The following is a 19,115-nucleotide window of genomic DNA, read 5'->3' on the forward strand; positions in this document are numbered from 1 at the left end:
TCACTTTTAAGAATTCTTTGGTTGTTGGTATGCTTAGACAATTGGATGTCGAAATTTCTTAAGATAGTACCGACAAAATAATTTTTTTTGGTGCTTATTAGCAATTTTACACCCTATAGTATGATATATACTGAATTACGTTAATTAAAAGAAACATCAACCTCTGTATTAGTATAAAGATTTAGGAGGACATATGTTTCATTAATTTGTTCCTTTATAGGACAGACTCAAAATAATTCATTATTGCCAGATAGCATTCCTGCTTCCCGATTTTAGTTGGAAACGTAAAACTGCCTTCAATCATAATCTTTGTAATGAACACTTCAATCATAAAATTTTTTTGTAGAGTTTCAGAGAGGGAAGAAATATTTTTGTAACACAGTACCCATTACAAAATACTATTGGTGATTTATGGTCCCTGGTATATGACAATGATTGCAGAACCATAGTTATTTTAGATGAGTTATCTGAGGTAAACTATAAATACTTAAAAGAAAAAGAAAAAAAAAGCACAATTGACTTTAAGATTAAACTATGAATACACTAATATACTTAAATTTCCCTCAGTATAAACATAAGTTCATGACGAATCTGTCGTAAGGTAGATTTCATATAAAATATGTTTTTCGATTTTGCAATGGGATTTACCCATGTCATTTCGTATTCAAGTTTGTAAACATTATACATATTTTTGAGAAGGATGAATTTTTCTTTATTCTACGAACAAATTAGGCACTCTTTATCTAAACATATTTCTTCGATATAGTAAGAGGTTTTCATTGAAATGACCACGCTGAATTGGTATGAAAATTAAGTGTAACAACATAGAAAGACACATACATATTATACTATAATTTTAATCATACAAAATTCAACCGAACATCAAATAGAGATCCCAAAATGGTGCAGTACAAAACCAACATACTCACAAGAGATGACACGGCTCTAGATCCTTGCGCAGAAAAACCTTTTTTACTATGTATTAATTTTTCATTTGTAGTGAACAAAATAATCCCAGGTCTACAGGGTCTCAACAACTTTTAGATCTTTGGTCTTTATCCAATAATTAATTCCAAACCTTGGTTTTATTTTTATGTACTTTACTTTTCAATGTATTACAGTATAGCAAAGGCTATCAAGTTAGTGTTGAAGAACAGTTGTTTTATTTTAAAACTAAAACAGTATTATCTGAAAATAAATCAGAGAAAAAACTGTTTCGTCTATGTCAATGAAATCTTCTTAAATAATGTAATTTAAGACTTAGAAACATAAGGACATTGAGGGATCACCATGCATTACACCACGATAGTTATCAAAAAGGGAAACATACCGCAAATATGAACGCACATATATAATTCGACAGAATTTATCAAACTGTTTGTAACCTAGATCAATTATTACGTCAACCATACTCGTTATGTTTCTATTGTCTTTTCAAGGATGTCATACCGAGTAGTACTTCCCACAGATTCAGCAACGATAATTTCATCATAAGCAGAATTTCGTCAAATGCTCTTCAAGATAAAGTTACAATTTCACTAAGACACAAGGTAGATTTAAGCTATTGTTATTGTTTTGATAATAATTTTATAATATGAGTGAGCTTCAGTAGATTTCAAGAGATTGTATATGATGTTTTACATCATTGATAAAAATGAAGAAGTCAAACACCATTGAACAAAAAGGTATAATTTACACGTCACTTCAAATTTCGATCGTCCTTATATGCATTACACATTTTCTACTGACCTTAAAGCAATGGCAAACAAATACAAACATTTTAAAAGTTCGGCATTTTTTTTATATAAGTTGGTTTCCTCCTACCTATCTTTTGAGTAAAGCTAATTACAATGGAATTGTTTTGTTTGTTCTTATGCTGTGCTGTTCCTATGTTATGGGAGGGTTGAGCACTTACAAACATGTCCAACCCCGCAACATTCTGTATGTTCCTGTCCGAATTCAGAAACGCACAATTCAGTTATAATTGTTGGTTTATGTATGTCATATCTGTTTCTCGTAATTTGTTTTCTGATGACTACACAGCTACTTTTGCATAGGCACTATTTCTGTACTTAAAATCTTAAGTACTGTAAATTTACTTTTAATATTTAGTACTATGTCTGTACTGTAATATTTAAGTACTTGTATTTTCCAGTACTTGATTTATACTTAAAATATTTATACAAAATTAATACCAACATTGATCACAGTCTTTCTTGTTTGATTATCATAACTTTATGAGATTTGAAAAAGACAAACAATCAATATGCTGAAAATGTAGCCGTGCAACCATAAATCTGTAGTACTTTAATTTCAAGTACAAATTAAGTACGGCAAAACACAGGTACCTTAATATATAACAAAATAGTACTGAATATTAAAAGTAGATTTCCAGTACTACAGATTTTTGGTACAGAAAAAGTACCTATGCAAAAGTAGCTGTGTATGCCGTTAGTTAACTCATTAGAAATGCTTCATTTTTTCTTGTCGGAGTCTTTTACGGCAGACTATACGGAATTTACTTTTACTTTTCTTATTGGTGAAGGTCGTATGGTTGCTAATAATTTATCACATTCACTTTATTTGAATTCTGGTATATAGTTGATTGTCAATGATACTGCACACCCTTATTGTTGTAAGTTCATCTTTAGTTATATCGTTATGGAGTTTTTAGAAACAGCTGTTTTTAGATCTTAACACAGTATACACAGTATATTCACACCTGTCGAATGTTGACATTAGTACACTGATCTATTGATGTCTTTCTGTCATTTATGTCGTTGGATTGCTCTATAATTGATATACACCGCAAACATTATCTTATCTTCCTACCAACTTATTTGGTCGACATAAAGGAAATTTGTTTAATGAGATAAAATGCAAGTAGTACATACATACATATAGGAATATTGTTTTGTATGGGACATTCTTATAAAAAAATAATTTTGTTTAAAAAGGGTCAAATCGATGCTGATATAACATTGTGTTGCATGACAATAATTCGACATTATCTAAGTCTTAATGCATGAAACCTATAATTTCATCCTTGGTTGGAGATGACTTTTGCATGTGCATGTGAAGTGAATAAAAGGAATTTCAACAAAGAATTGAAACAAGGAAAGATTGAACTAGGTAATTGGTTGTAAAAGAGTGACGAAAGATACCAAAGGGACAGTCAAACTCATAAATCGAAAATAAACTGACAACGTCATGGCTAAAAATGAAAAAGACAAACAAAAGTACACATAATACGACATCGAAAACTAAAGAATAAACAACACGAACCCCACAAAAACATAATTAGTCTTCTGCAATTATGAGTAGTTCATCTAAATTTAATTTATGTTTTTCTCTCTACAATCAGATCAAACCGAACTAAACCAAAATAAGTGCACTTGTCTATTTATCACTGTGCTTATCTTTCTGTTAATTTATATAAGAATATGTGGTATGATTGTCAATGAGACAACTTCACACGATACAAAATGATACAGAAATAAACAATTATAGGTCACCATACGGCCTTCAAAATGAGCAAAGCACATACCGCATAGTCAGTTATAAAAGGCCCAGAAATGACAATGTAAACAATTCAAACCATAAAACTAACGGCATAATTCATGAACAAATAATGAACAAAAAACTACATGTGTAACACAGAAATAAACTACACCCACTGAATTACAGTCTCCGGAATTAGGACAGGCACATACTTACAGAATGTGGCAGGGTTAAACATGTAAGCGGGATTCTAACTCTCCCCCTAACCTTGGACAGTGGTGTAACAGTACAACATAAGCAAGAACTACAAAAATTAGACGAAAAAGCCTCAACTCTTCAAATGGCTAAAAATGCAAATGCTACACAAAGTGGACGTAGCAGGGTACTTAAATCCCAACAACAAAAAGACACTAAGTACATATCTGAAAGTACTCGCGGTTACTGACAGCTAGTTCAAATCCACTGACCACTAAAAAATAAATCATGCATCTAAGACTAAACTATTAATCCGTACACATCCAATATCCAATGGATTTATTTTTAAGACGTCATGAACAGTCAATAAAAAAACATGGCCTATTATTCATTATAATTACAGGGAAATTGACAATCCTCATTGTTCATGGGCAATATCGATAAGCTGATAGACATAGTATACTCTTACCACGATATGGGGATAATTATTAATAATTATGTATTGATTTTCTATTGAAATATTACATTTCCGAAGTACGATTTATTATTTACAAAATTTAAGAGTTTGGATCAAATCTGTTAGCGTTAATTTGATAGCCTCTTTCAAAGCATTAATACCAATATTGCTTTTATGTTGTAATCTCGAAAGCTTTGATAAAAAGAGGAAAATCCTAACAGAAAAATGATCAGTCGTTAAAGATCGACAAATCAGCACTGTAAGATGTCAAAATAAGTTAAAACCACTTATTACAGATACTAGACTTTTACTTTTATACGTGTTTTTTATTTCTAGTCAGTTCTTCGGTCTATCCCTTCGTCCACCAGGATGAAGCTTTGGTTTAATGGAAATACGAATTGATTTTTTTGTCACATCAATCCAAAACTGAATACATATATACACATTGATGTGAATTTTTTGTAATATGTCATTATTGAATGTCAAATGAGTGTTATAACACAGATATCGAGATTCACTGAACAAGGAAATGTAGCCTACAGTTTTCTCTTAATGTTGATTTTAAAACCGCATATCTATTAAATTAAAGACTTGAATTACTAATATATATTTAGGATTCAAATCTATAGCGGGTTCTAAATCTATGGCAGATTCATAATCTATGGCAAATGTGACGTTACAAATGCCAAACAACTCAAATCTGTGGCTGATTTTTGTTTCCCCAAATCTATGGCAGATCTTGATATTGCGTAATTTTCCGGGTAAATGAGTAATATATAACGTCACAATCGAATAGCACCATAACGGGTATTAAATAAAGGCAACAGCAGTATACCGATGTTCAAAACTCATTTTTTGTTCTACTAGTTTTCATGCTGTTAGGCTACATCGTCGTCATGGTTAACGAAGGCGGAACCCATGGATTTGAACACAATTTCAGATGGAGGTATTTCCCTCTACAACTCATTGCGGATGGTTTAAAGGAAGATGTGAATTATTATCCGGAAGAGGGACAAAATGTGATGTACAGCGCGAATCCAACGATATTCAGTACTGTATATGTTAGAAAAAGAGATATAGTAAATATTTTAGCGTCTACGTCTGCCAAAATTTATAAAGTGAAAAAAAATGTTACCGGATAACAATTTTATTTGAATCGTCATCAAATAAGAGAAAGATGGATTAACGGTGAATTAAATATAATTTGAAAATTAAAACTGTTTTTTTTTATGTATAAAACTGCTTAGTACTAGTTGGTTTAATAAATGTGTTAAACAAGTAGAATCATATTCAAAACAGTGTAGCTGTGGCCATTGATTGACGACCTTAAATTATCCCATTGACTGGGACAGATTAAGTGAACGTGTGTCTGTAACGACAACTGCTCACTACTTACTTATTATAGAATTTAAACTGTGGGGTCACCAAAGGTTCTTAACTCCTTTGATATTAAAATATTCGAAAAGTTTATTAGGAATAACTCTATGTTTTGATTTACATTATTGATATAAATCAAAACATCGTGTTATTCCTGATTAGTTTTTCTAATTTCTTCATTTAGGTGTTGAGAACCTTTTGTGACCCCACAGTTTAAGTGTCTTTAACAAGTACATAGTGAGCAGCGGTCGTTACAGACACACGTTCACATAATCTGCCCCAGTCAATGGGATAATTTAAGGTCGTCAATCAATGGCCACAGCTACACTGTTTTGAATATGATTCTATCATGCACAGATTAGAAAATATTTATTTTTACGGGCACAATATTTCACAAATATTTATAAACATCCTCCATTGTCGTATATTTCCACTTGTTTGAGACAAGTCATTGATCGAAAAAGTACTGCATTGTTTTCCATTTGCACAATATCTGCCATAGATTTGGAAACAACAAAAATCCGCCATGTATTAGGAAATTACAAAACTTGCCATAAATTAGGATTGTAAAAAATCTGCCATAGTTTTGGGATGGCATGACGTCACCTTTACCGTAGGTTAGGAATCTGTCATATATTTGGAACCCACCATAAAGAGTCCAACATATATTCATAGTTTCACTACACTTTAATTACGAAACAATTGCATTTAGCTGAGTGGTTGTATGGTAGGTGGTTTTAAAGGCCTCATTTATGTGTGGATTTTTATATTTCAAAATATGTTGTAGAACAAGAAAGAAGAAAGACCTATTACTGTTTTTGTTTATAACGACTGGGAAGATACTAACATGATACCAAACTCAACAAAGACTATGATTGATTTCACGGAAGAGATTTCCAGGACTACACGTGAAGATAATGAATCCAAAATCGTCATTTGCAGGTTTTTAATACAAAATATAAACTATAATACATATCAAAGACACTAATAAATTCGAATACTATTTTGAAATGGGAATGTGTAAGAATACAAACAAACCAATGCACCTGAATAAACTATATAAATAAAGAAATAAGTGCAAAGTCAATACCAATATCGACAAACTCGTTGTTAATATTTAAGCTCAGTACGTTTTCATTTCAAAATATTTCGCCTAGACTGGTGTTGTTTGAATGTATTGGTCGTGCAACTATGTAAAATGTCTCAAATAGTAATAAAAGGTACCAGGCTTATAACTTAAAAAGCCAGACGCCCGGTTCGTACATAAGACTCATTAGTGACTCTCAGATCAAAATAGTTATAAAAGCAAACACGTACAAAAATGATGAGCATTGATGACCTTAAATTCCAAAATGTTCTACCGAATAAGGCTTAGGTTATCTATGCCTGGGATAAGAAATCGAACACACTTTAATTTGAAATCATTAATCCTCTCATGCATCTTCACTCCAATATAGATAATTAGTCACTGTGAATGTGCCACATTTGCTAGGTAATGATGTTAAGTAAAGTTTAATGTCTTAATCCAAAGTGTGTCTTCTTATTAAAAAATTTCAACAGAACAGAATATAAATATTTAACATTAATACTCACCCATAGATTGACCTAAATTGACAATTTCATTCACGCCAACTTATAATATAATTTTCAAGAGTAAGACGTTCAGGTCATATAGGAATTTTATTACACATCGCTAGATGAATATGTAACAGTTTTATCAAACATGTTCCCTAGAGTAACACTAACAGTTCTTTCGCGTATCCTAGAGTAACTCGTTATTCTTTGTTTGCGTACGCTATCACGACTCGTTGCAATTTACATGATAAGATGGTTCGAGTTACTGTATGGATATGTATCTATTGAAATCGTGTAACCAATTTTACTTACAAATGGAATTATCTGCATCCGCAAACAAATTCAAGTAATATCGTTTATTCCGATTGAAGAACGTGCGCAACTTTAAGAAAAAAAACCAGGGGTGGTGTTCTCGAAAGTATCATAAGATTGTTCCTAAGTCATAGATAAGACCAATTTTAGGATGGACTTAGGATCAACTTAGGACACTCTTAAGTTGTGTCTCGAAGCTATCTCAGACGCATCTTATAATAGGACGTCCTAAACATATCCTATGTGCGAAATTATAAATAGTTTAAGTTAAGTTTAAATCAAAAATTTATCAAAGACGAAACCAATAAATAAATTGTTTTCGAAATTTTATAATTACATGTTTTTAATATAAAATGCATGATTTCAAATGTAATTGTAAAATAATATCAAAAAGGATTGTGATTTAAACTGGAATTATTTTTTTTTTAAATGAGGTTATTGATTTCGTAGTGTCATCGTATCGTAAAACACGAAGTTCAAAGTTTAAAATCATGCACAATTTCTTAATGAACGAATTAATAACCGATGGTGCGTTTCATTTCATGTTCATCTTCACTAAAAAATGAGAAAAAAGAATGCCCAAAGTTAGGATGAAGGTATGATGATCTTAAGACACCGAATTAGGTGTCTTAAAATTAGGACGAAAAATGTGATATATCTCAAGTTAAGAGAGCTTCGAGAACACGACTTAGGACCAGGCCTTGTCATAAGATGGTCTTAGGACACGTCCTAATTTTAAGATAGCTTCGAGAACACCACCCAGGGTGATAATATTGTGCGTCAAACACGCATTCTATCTAAAAAAAACAAAAACAGATCAGTGTCGCTCGATTGAAAACAAATCAACGTTTTAATTTCAAATCAAGTACAAAGAATCGAACAAAAAAAATTCTTAAAGGATTTGCAAAATACAGCTAGGGTAATCATTTCTTAAAGTGAAAGACCCTTAGGATTTCGCCAAAAATTGACATATTTGTTAATCTATATGACAATAAAAATAATAGCTCATGCAAGAAGTTCTGACTACACTAGTTGCAACAAATACATATCGAAGAGCTATTAATCGTTATACTATTGATACTTAAAATTATCTGTAATGTGTTACTCTGTGGTAAGTTGACTGATTTGCTCGTTCCTCTTATTTAAATTCTCCCTCGCCCTGCTCGTCCGAATTTAAAGCATTTAATTTCTAATTCAATAGGCTATAAACAAGACAAACACAGATATAGGATTAGTTGCTCGCAGTAACATCTTATTTTCTCTTGCGATACAATATTTTATTTTTCTGAATTGTACATATTTCTTCAATCGAAACATTATATAAACACATGACATATAACATTGTTCCTCTTTCGCATCGTTTCTTTTCCCCCGGCTAATGCCTCCAACGCCTGTACGTACAATAAACATAGCAGCAACTGCACATATACCTATGTGACCAACTTCAATCCGACGTAACTGCGAGCACCTTCGATACTAATACATTTAAATCCCAAACTTTATATAGTACCTTTAAACCCCACCCATAAAAACCGCCAAAACTTTCCTCGTGCCTCCTGCACCTAACGTCAAACTTATAAATAGTACATACTGTTACAAAACCAGTATCCGAACTAGTTATACTAGTTCCCATCTGTAAATATTAACTACAAATAGCAAACGGGAAAAATCCTATTTCAAACGAAATAAAATACATTTAAATTCTCCCTCGCCCTGCTCGTCCGAATTTAAAGCATTTAATTTCTAATTCAATAGGCTATAAACAAGACAAACACAGATATAGGATTAGTTGCTCGCAGTAACATCGAAACAAAGGAAATGAAACAGTTCAGAATAAGATGCTGATATAAAAAGTCTTTTGAGATATTGCTAATTGAAGATAAATCTTCAATCACTAAACTGGACCAATATCAGTTTCAAGTCGACAATCGGAACGTCAAATAGAACATGTTGAACCGGAAGCTTCCGCAATAGATGGTTATGCAGACAAATGTTTTGCAAATCTTGAATCGATGGATAATTTCTCAAACTGTTTTCCTTGATTCTGTAAATAGAAGAACACAATCAAAACTTCATACATACATGTATAATTGTATCTTAATCAGATAAACATTAAACTCTATAGATATATACATATTTCATATCTATATACATCAACTTGTAATCATACTATGTGATTCTTTATGTTACACACTGCAACATAGCTCATGAAAGTCTAAACATATATGCATCTCAGATCTACATACATCAACTTCTAATCACACTGTGATCCTTCATGTCACACTGCGCAACATAGCTCATGAAAGTCTAAACATATATGCATCTCAGATCTACATACATCAACTTCATATCACACTGTGTGATCCTATTGTTGCATTCATAAAAATCTAAACATATATTATTATTATTATTATTATTTACAATATTTATATAGCGCATTATCTAATTAAAAATTACTCTAAGCGCTTAACATAAAACAATCAATGCAGTTAAAAAAAAAAAAAAAAGGTGTTAAACATTAAAACAATCAATGCAATAAGAATGAAATAAAATTTTGAAACACATATAAAAAAAAAACAAAAAAAAAAACAAAATCTACAGAAAAGTTAAAAAAATTAATTATCATAGTTAAAAGACATATTATACTACAACGAAAAGAACAAAGTTAAAAAGTCAAGTCAGTATAAAAAAGTTACATGTAATCACTAAAAGCGAGTCTAAAATAATGGGTTTTCAAATTTTTCTTAAAAAGTTCGATTGAGTGTTCATGTCTTAGATGGTTAGGAAGATTGTTCCAGAGGCTCGCAGTAGCTTTGTCGAAGCGTCTTTCTCCATAGATTTTGGTGCGTACACGAGGTTGTATCAGCTGCATGGCATTTTCCGATCTAAGAGATCTTGATGGTTGGTAGGCGCTAATGAGTTCCTCAAGATAGACGGGCGCTAGGCCATGCAGGATTTTGAAAGTATACAAAATAAGTTTATATTGTATTCGGTACTGCACCGGGATCCAATGAAGAGACACAAGAACTGGTGTTATATGGTTGTGTTTCTTTGTACGTTTAACGAGCCTGGCTGCCGTATTCTGTACTCGCTGTAACTTATTGACTAAGCTGGCATTTACTCCATAAAGCAGAGCGTTTCCGTAGTCTAGACGTGACGTGACGAGCGAGCAGACTAAAGTTTTACAGGCATCCTCAGTGATATATTGCCGAATTCGACCAATATTCCTTATTTGGAAGAAGCACGACTTCGTGATGCCATTGACCTGCTTTTCCATGCTTAATGTTCTATCGAAATAAACACCAAGATTTTTTACCACAGATGCATTACTTACTATTGATCCATCAAATAACAGATGACAATTCGAAAATTCCTTTACACGATGTTTTGGTGAGAATAAGATTAGTTCCGTTTTGTCTTGGTTCAGTTTCAGCATGTTTAAGCACATCCATTTACTAATGTCAGCTAAACAAGTCTCTAGACGGGAAGATATGTTGTCCCAATTATCGAGTGGTTTGATAACTAGGTAAACTTGTGTGTCATCAGCATACCCATGATAGCTAAAGTTGTGTCGCCGACATATTTCACTGATCGGTTTTGCAAAAATACAATACAATCGGGGTCCCAATACCGAACCTTGCGGAACGCCATATTTAATGTTTATTACATCTGACAATACAGAGCCAATTGCTACACGTTGAGTTCGACTTTCAAGATAGGATATCATCCATGACAGCGCTGAGCCAGTTATGCCGTAAGAGTATTCTAACCGATTGATCAGGATGGGATGATCGATAGTGTCGAATGCAGCGGATAGATCGAGCATAACAAGTACCGCACAACAGATATTGTCAAGTGCCAATGCTATATCATGGTGAACCCGTAGTAGAGCCGTTTCTGTTGAATGACAAGCACGATATGCCGACTGCATGTTGTCAAAAAGTGAGTTTGCTTCAAGATGCTGTTCAAACCGAGTTTCACTCACCTTTTCCAAGATCTTTGAAGTAAAAGGCAAGTTCGAAACGGGACGATAGTTTTTTAACTCATCAGCGTCAAGACCGGGCTTTTTCAACAAAGGTCTTAAAACCGCTTCCTTGTAAAATGCAGGAACGTGGGATTCTGCCATTGAAGTGTTTACTATCTTGGTTATGATAGGAAGTAAGCTGTCGAGACATGATTTTAAGAGGTAAGTAGGAATTGGGTCGAGTTCGCATGACTTCACCGGAGCTTTCTTGATGATCTTTCGAACTTCTTCAGCTGACGCTGGTGAAAGCGAAGTAAGCGGATTTCCGTCGAATTTTACATCGGCTTCAAGAGCATTGTCAACTTCTGTTGATGTTTTGTTAGAATTACTCAGGTTGTTTCGAATTGTGTCTATTTTCCCAACAAAGAATTCACCAAATCTATTGGATAGTGCATGTTCGTCCTGATGTGATGGTAGTACAGTTTCTGCTTTATTTCCCATAAGATGGTTCGTAAGTTTGTGCAGCTGTTTTTGATCGTGTCCAATTTCTAGGATTTTGTTAGAAAAGTACTCATTTTTACATTTCAAGAGCAGTATGTTTGATTGTACACTTTTGTCCCTATAAATCTGTTTGTGCACCTCTAAATTAGTAAAAATATAAATATATCTATTATATCAACAACAAGAAAAAACAAAGTCTACAGCTATGTCTGAAGCTCTGACTTTGTACAAGGTTTCTTATTATCTATGTTACATTTTTATTATCGATTTTAAATTAAAAAAGTTTTCCACTCAATATGTTATGTACCATGTGTACGGACTGTAAAATATTACTGCTTACCGTTTTAAAAACTCTCAAGTTGAACTCTTGGTACTGTCCGATTTATCTCACATAAAAACGGGCTACTTTTTATACCTACACCTGCATTTTTGTGGCATCCGGGAAATAATTAGCACATGCATAAGGTCTCCAATATGGTACAAAAACTCTGATCGTTTTATAGTAAATGCGACCTGCTGATAAAATAAAATCAAAATTGTGGTACTTATTGAAAAAACATATAAAATTGATGATTATTACAAGTCTCATCTTCAAATCAATTGTATACATATATTTAATTATGTACAAAAGTTAATGCCTTCATATTTAATCTTTTGTTTTCTGTATATTAATTTAACAACATCCCATGGTGCATTGTGCAACCAATCACATCGCTCCCAGCGACAACATTCCATGGTGCACTACACTGTGCAACCAATCACATCGCTCCCAGCGACAACATTCCATGGTGCACTACACTGTGCAACCAATCACATCGCTCCCAGCGACAACATTCCATGGTGCACTACACTGTGCAACCAATCACATCGCTCCCAGCGACCTAATAAAATAAATTTCATACATACCATTTCAAACTCGTCTGTAACTCGTATCACTCTTCGTGACAAAATCATCTCACTGCGAGAAGATTTAAACATATGTTGTTTCCATGTCTCAAATCTAGTACATGTCTTACAAATTCTTTACCTGAACTTTGTACTGAAACAGTAATCAGATTTTATACAAAAGGTGGACACTGTAATATTTAGTGAGCATTTAATCTATCAACTTTTAAATAAAAGTTGCATGCTTAAAAACTGATTTTTTTTTTTTTTTTTTTTTTTTTTTTTTATATTAATGAACTCCACATGGTTCACATGATGATTATTACAAGTCTCATCTTCAAATCAATTGTATACATATATTTAATAATGTACAAAAAGTTAATGCCTTCATATTTAATCTTTTGTTTTCTGTATATTAATTAAACTTATACAACATCCCATGGTGCATTGTGCAACCAATATCATCGCTCCCAGCGACAACATTCCATGGTGCACTACACTGTGCAACCAATCACATCGCTCCCAGCGACAACCTTCCATGGTGCACTACACTGTGCAACCAATCACATCGCTCCCAGCGACAACATTCCATGGTGCACTACACTGTGCAACCAATCACATCGCTCCCAGCGACAACATTCCATGGTGCACTACACTGTGCAACCAATCACATCGCTCCCAGCGATCTAATAAAATAAATTTCATACATACCATTTCAAACTCATCTGTAACTAGCATCACTCTCTGTGACAAAATAATCTCACTGCGAGAAGATTTAAACATATGTTGTTTCCATGTCTCAAATCTAGTACAAGTCTTACAAATTCTTTACCTGAACTTTGTACTGAAACAGTAATCAGATTTATACAAAAAGTGGACACTAATATTTAGTGAGCATTTCATCTATCAACTTTTAAATAAAAGTTGCATGCTTAAAAGCTATTTTGTTTTATATTAATGAACTCAACATGATTCACATGGTTCAGTATATAACCAAATTTTGTAGTATTTTAAAATAAAATCATAAACCTGTAAAACGGTTTTTAAAAAAGAACACAAATATATTGATTTTCGCTTCTAACTTAATAATACGTTCCAGGCATGATTTCAGAATGTAAATAAAGTCAACATTATACTCAACTCCGTAATGTGAAAACATGTTCCTCTTTCGCATCGTTTCTTTTCCCCCGGCTAATGCCTCCAACGCCTGTACGTACAATAAACATAGCAGCAACTGCACATATACCTATGTGACCAACTTCAATCCGACGTAACTGCGAGCACCTTCGATACTAATACATTTAAATCCCAAACTTTATATAGTACCTTTAAACCCCACCCATAAAAACCGCCAAAACTTTCCTCGTGCCTCCTGCACCTAACGTCAAACTTATAAATAGTACATACTGTTACAAAACCAGTATCCGAACTAGTTATACTAGTTCCCATCTGTAAATATTAACTACAAATAGCAAACGGGAAAAATCCTATTTCAAACGAAATAAAATACATTTAAGTTAGTACGTATTTATTTACTATTTGCAAAGCAGTATCCCATTGTTTCAGCAAATGGTTTAAAGTTGCATTGTGATCCAAAAAGTCTTTTTTTATAAGAGTTATGGATGTTCAGTAAGTACAGAGAAAAAATAGAACAAATAGACTGTGTATCAAAGTCTGAAGCAATTTTTTGGAGCATTTTGATTGATAAATCGATAATTGTCTCTATCACCACGTTGTTATTATTTTTAAATCGTATTGCTGAAATAATTAAAATTAATATTATGAACCATATTTTTATTTAGGGATGGTTGTACGCGATGTGGCATATATGTCACTTTGGACTTAGTTTTAGAGAAAATGGAAATAGATGAAGAAATTGACATTTTACAAGTCGCAAGACGAATTCAAACTCGACGGCCTCAATTTTTGTCAAATATTGTAAGTTTTAAAAGTATACTAAAACTATCATGAGGAATAACTCCCTATGGTTATGAATCTATTAGTTAAAGTAAGGTAAAAGTTGTTTTATAATTGCCTTTGGTTAATTTATTTTGCACAAAATTGAAAAAAATATATGGTACTCGTACATGGGACAATTTAGTTGATATAAAGTAAAAAAAACAAAAACATCTGGAAATTACTACATACTCTCAAACGAGGATCGTATATTCAAACCGTACGTAGAAATATGCCGGTACCATTCAGTCGGATGTTAATGTGTCTAAAATAACTGTCAAAATAAAACTGAACAAAATCCCAAGGAAATTGATCAATATGAACATTTCGCAAAGCTGTGTTATGATTTTCGAGGTTTCATCAATAGAAAATGAAACTATTATCTTCGTTTTATTGAATTATGTTATTACTTCCGGGTCAAGGTAATACAAAATATTACATATGGAAAAGAAAAACAAATAATTTATAAAGAAAATGCTTAAAATGAATACTAAGTCTTACTTTGTTTTTTGAAATAAAAAAAGCAAACTTTTCTGCCTTTTTATTTTAGGAGCAATTTGAGTTTTGTTATTGTGCTCTAAAGGAATTACTTAGCAGTCAGGCAGTATATGCAAACTCAGGAAATCTGCTGTCGGTTTACAGATAAGAAGTTTTGATTCGAGAAAAAAAACCACTTGACACTTTTAGAGTTATCACTCTGATTTACTCGTATATGTTTTCTTCATCAAATGACATTTGCTACTTATCTATCATATTCTAAGAATCTTAATATGATCATACAGCTTTTTCACTTATTATGTATTAAAACCCATTTGTTTATATGAGTATCAAAACTCATGTCCCTTGCAAGCAAATATCACTCAAATTCGTGTTTTTTTTTATTTTTACTCATTTTGCTGTTATAGCTTCTGTTAGTGTTGAGTTTATTTAGACTCTATTTTATTAAACGTCGTTTTTTTATCCCGAACAAAATTCGGAGCGTATAATAATTGCTTGCATGTCCTTTCGTGTGTATAAAACAAATGGTTTCCTAATGGTAACTTTAGTATTCCTTGATTGACCACAATGCACTTTAAATTATACTTTTTAATGTCCCTCTGATATCATTCGCCCCTGTTTTAGCTCACATGGACTGAAGGGCCAGTTGAGCTTTTCTCATCACTTGGCGTCTTCGCCGTCGTTATCCGTCGTCGTTAACTTTTACAAAAAAAAAATTCTCCTCTGAAACCACTGGGACAAATTTAACCAAACTTGACCACAATGATAATTAGGGTTTCTAGTTTAAAAAATGTGTCCGATGATCCCACAAACCAAGATAGCCGACATGGCTAAACATAGAACATAGTGGTAAAATGTATTTTGGCTTATATTTCTGAAACAAAAGCATTTAGAGCAAATCTGATATGGGGTAAAATTGGTTATCAGAACACGATTTTATCTGCCCTGAATTTTTCAAACAAATAAGACAACCTGTTGTTAGGTTGCTGCACCATAATTGGTATTTTTTTGGAAATTTTGCAGTTTTTGGTTATTATCTGGAATATTATTATAGATAGAGATAAACTGTAAGCAGCAATACTGCTCAGCAAAGTAAGATCTACAAATAAGTCAGAATGTCAATTGACCCCTTAAGGCGTTATTGTCTTTGAAAGTCAATTTTTAACAATTTTTCGAAATGTTTGTAGTCTTTTACATAAATCTTCTCCCCTAAAACTACAGAGACAAATTAAACCAAACCTGTTTACAATCATCATCAGGGTATTTAGTTGTAAAAAATGTATCCGGTGACCCCGTCTCCCAACCATCAATGCCGACATGGCATAGAAGATAGGGGTTAAATGAAGTTTTTTTGGATTATATCTCTGAAAATAAAGCATTTAGAGCTAATCTTACAGGTAGCAAAAATGTTCATCAAATTTAGACTTATCTGCCCTGTAATTTTCAAACGTTTGGGTTGCTGCCCCTGAGTAAGTAATTTTACTGAAATTTTACAGTTTTTGTTATTATCTAATTAGATAACATTATAATATCTACTATCTAATATTACTAATTAAGATTAACCTTATTTTACATGATTTTTTTCGAAAGCATCAGTAAATACAAGTGAGCGACACAGGCACTTGAGAGCCTCTAAAAGACTAGTTTTATATTGTTTAGGGTCAATTTATCGTTTGATGTATTTTGTCGTTGGATTTTGCCATTTGATTAGGGACTTTCCGTTTTGAATTTTCCTCGGAATTTAAATATTTTTGTGATTTTACTTTTTATCAGGCAAATGTAACTGGTATAAAAAAAAGAAGCAAATTGGGACAACAATTTAAGGATTGTTACTAGAGTCTTCGTTCCTTGATTGCAATGAATCATAATAAATTGAGGGAAAGTAAAGGTATGAAGTCTATAAGTTTTGAGATCAACTAGAGGTTGCTTAAAACTCGATTTTTTTAACGTTAGTGACATGATGGTACATTTACCTCACTTAGAATGTAGGAACAAATTTAAAAGGGAGAATCATAAGTAATGTTTAATCAATACAAGAGTACTAGAATATTGCTGTTCCAGTATCATTAGTTTGCAGTAACAACTTTTTATTTGTATTTTATTAATATTAAATTATTATATTATTAATTATGGCTTCGTTTATTCTACAGTTATAGAAATCTAGACTAAGCCATTTCAACTTAATTCTGGATTGGTATCATGCCTTGTCTTGTCATTTTATAATTTTGTCTCGACCAGTCTTTTAATCTCGATTAATTTTATCTTATTTATTAATTCAATATATCTTTTAGAAATCTTATTAGTGGCGGATTTGGCCGGATGAGGGTTGAGGGAGGTGGGTATAGTGGTTTGAGAATTGCATTCGGACCGGTTTTATCGGATTTTGCGTATACATCCCCTTTTTATTACACCACTGTTTTTACCATTGCACGGATGTTCTTTTTTTAATTGTCAGCTTTGAATATTATCAAAACAATCTCAGTAACATTTCAGATCTACTGATTAAGTCTAAGAACAACATGAAGGCTGGAACTATTGGTTTTCATTTAGAGATACAGAGACAAAAGTATGTCATCCGAGAATTATCATAAATGGGAAATTATTGATGAATGTAAAAAAAACTAATTTGTAAGCGAAATGATTGGGTCTTCTGGTATGTAAAAAGAAGTTTATTGATAAACGTAGAAAGTTCCAGTGAGCGAGTTCGAAAGTTAATAATTGATCGTTACATTAATGCATTTTCATCATTTATCATCGTTCTTATTTTTCCATTCTCATTTTTTTTACCAGCTGTAATTAATTCAAGTACTGATCTCTTGATCGGTAAATATCAAAGGGTGTATCCACTAAATTTATAACTTTACTTCAAAAAAAGAAGGCCAAAAGAGTCTAAAAGGACATTAACTCATAAATCGAAAATAAACTGACAACGCTAAAAGACAAAAAGACAAATAGACACAAAATAGAACACAAAACACAACATTAAAAATTAAAGACTAGGCAATATATACCCCACTAAAATCTAGGGGTGATCTCAGGTGCTCCGGAAGGGCAAGCACATCCTGCTCCACTTATGGAATCCTTGTGTTGTTGATGTTAGTACAAACCCGGTAATAAGTCTAATTCGGTAGATCACATTCGTGAAAAGGTAACGGGATTGTAGTCACGACTTAAAGACTAAACTTCAGATTTCATTGACAGACTATGTATGTATATCAGTGTAAATTTTCCGGTCCATTATTGATATAATACGGTTTTTACGGTGCACTACACTTTTTATATCACAGTGCTGTGTAACATTCGAGATATTTTTTCTGTAACTGCTGCTTTTATCATTATGTTATGGATAGATTGTCGCCTAAAATTTATCAATAAATTGATATATCGTTCATTTTCGTCTCGTAGTTTTGTTCTTACTTTTGCATTTGCTCCTGTTAAAACCGATTAGTTCTCTTTTTTATCAGCTATTAATGTAAGTATTGATCTATTGATCGATAAATAGCCAAGAGTGTAAAAATTACATTTATAACTCAACATCATTAATCGTATGATGCGTGTCGTCTCCAAATCACTCATCGGTGACGTTCGGATGAAAACTGATAAAAGGGCTAAATTACGATGTTGAAGCCATTGAGGACACAAACTTACGATAGGAAATCCAAAAACAACAGATGTAAAATTGAGAATGTAAATGAAGAATGTGTCAAAGGGACAGCACCCCGATTAAAGAGCAGTTAGAAGACGAAGACTACCAATTGTTACTCAATACAGCGAGAAAATCTGCACCCGGAGGCGTGCTTTAGCTGGCCCCTAAATAAAATATGTATTAGTTCAGTGATAATGGACATCGTACTAAAAACAAGTACATTTCAATGTACCGTAATATGACACAGT

At 32.7% G+C, this 19,115-nt stretch overlaps 1 protein-coding gene across 3 annotated transcripts in view; it reads left to right on the forward strand.

Annotated features, from left to right (window-relative positions):
- Positions 1 to 18,612, forward strand: part of LOC139516026 (multiple epidermal growth factor-like domains protein 11) — a 271,615-nt gene extending 253,003 nt beyond the window's left edge. For all 3 annotated transcript variants that reach the window (XM_071305834.1, XM_071305842.1, XM_071305849.1), the window contains 5 exons: positions 347 to 472; positions 1,440 to 1,550; positions 6,318 to 6,472; positions 14,570 to 14,705; positions 15,274 to 18,612. In XM_071305834.1, coding sequence (XP_071161935.1) covers positions 347 to 472; positions 1,440 to 1,550; positions 6,318 to 6,472; positions 14,570 to 14,705; positions 15,274 to 15,369 — 624 coding nt within the window. In that variant the 3' untranslated portion in view covers positions 15,370 to 18,612. The remainder of the gene's footprint in view (positions 1 to 346; positions 473 to 1,439; positions 1,551 to 6,317; positions 6,473 to 14,569; positions 14,706 to 15,273) is intronic.
- Positions 18,613 to 19,115: the final 503 nt, after the last annotated feature.

The sequence above is a fragment of the Mytilus edulis genome, chromosome 1 (genome assembly GCF_963676685.1).
Source record: "Mytilus edulis chromosome 1, xbMytEdul2.2, whole genome shotgun sequence".
NCBI classification, from domain to species: Eukaryota; Metazoa; Mollusca; class Bivalvia; order Mytilida; family Mytilidae; genus Mytilus; species Mytilus edulis.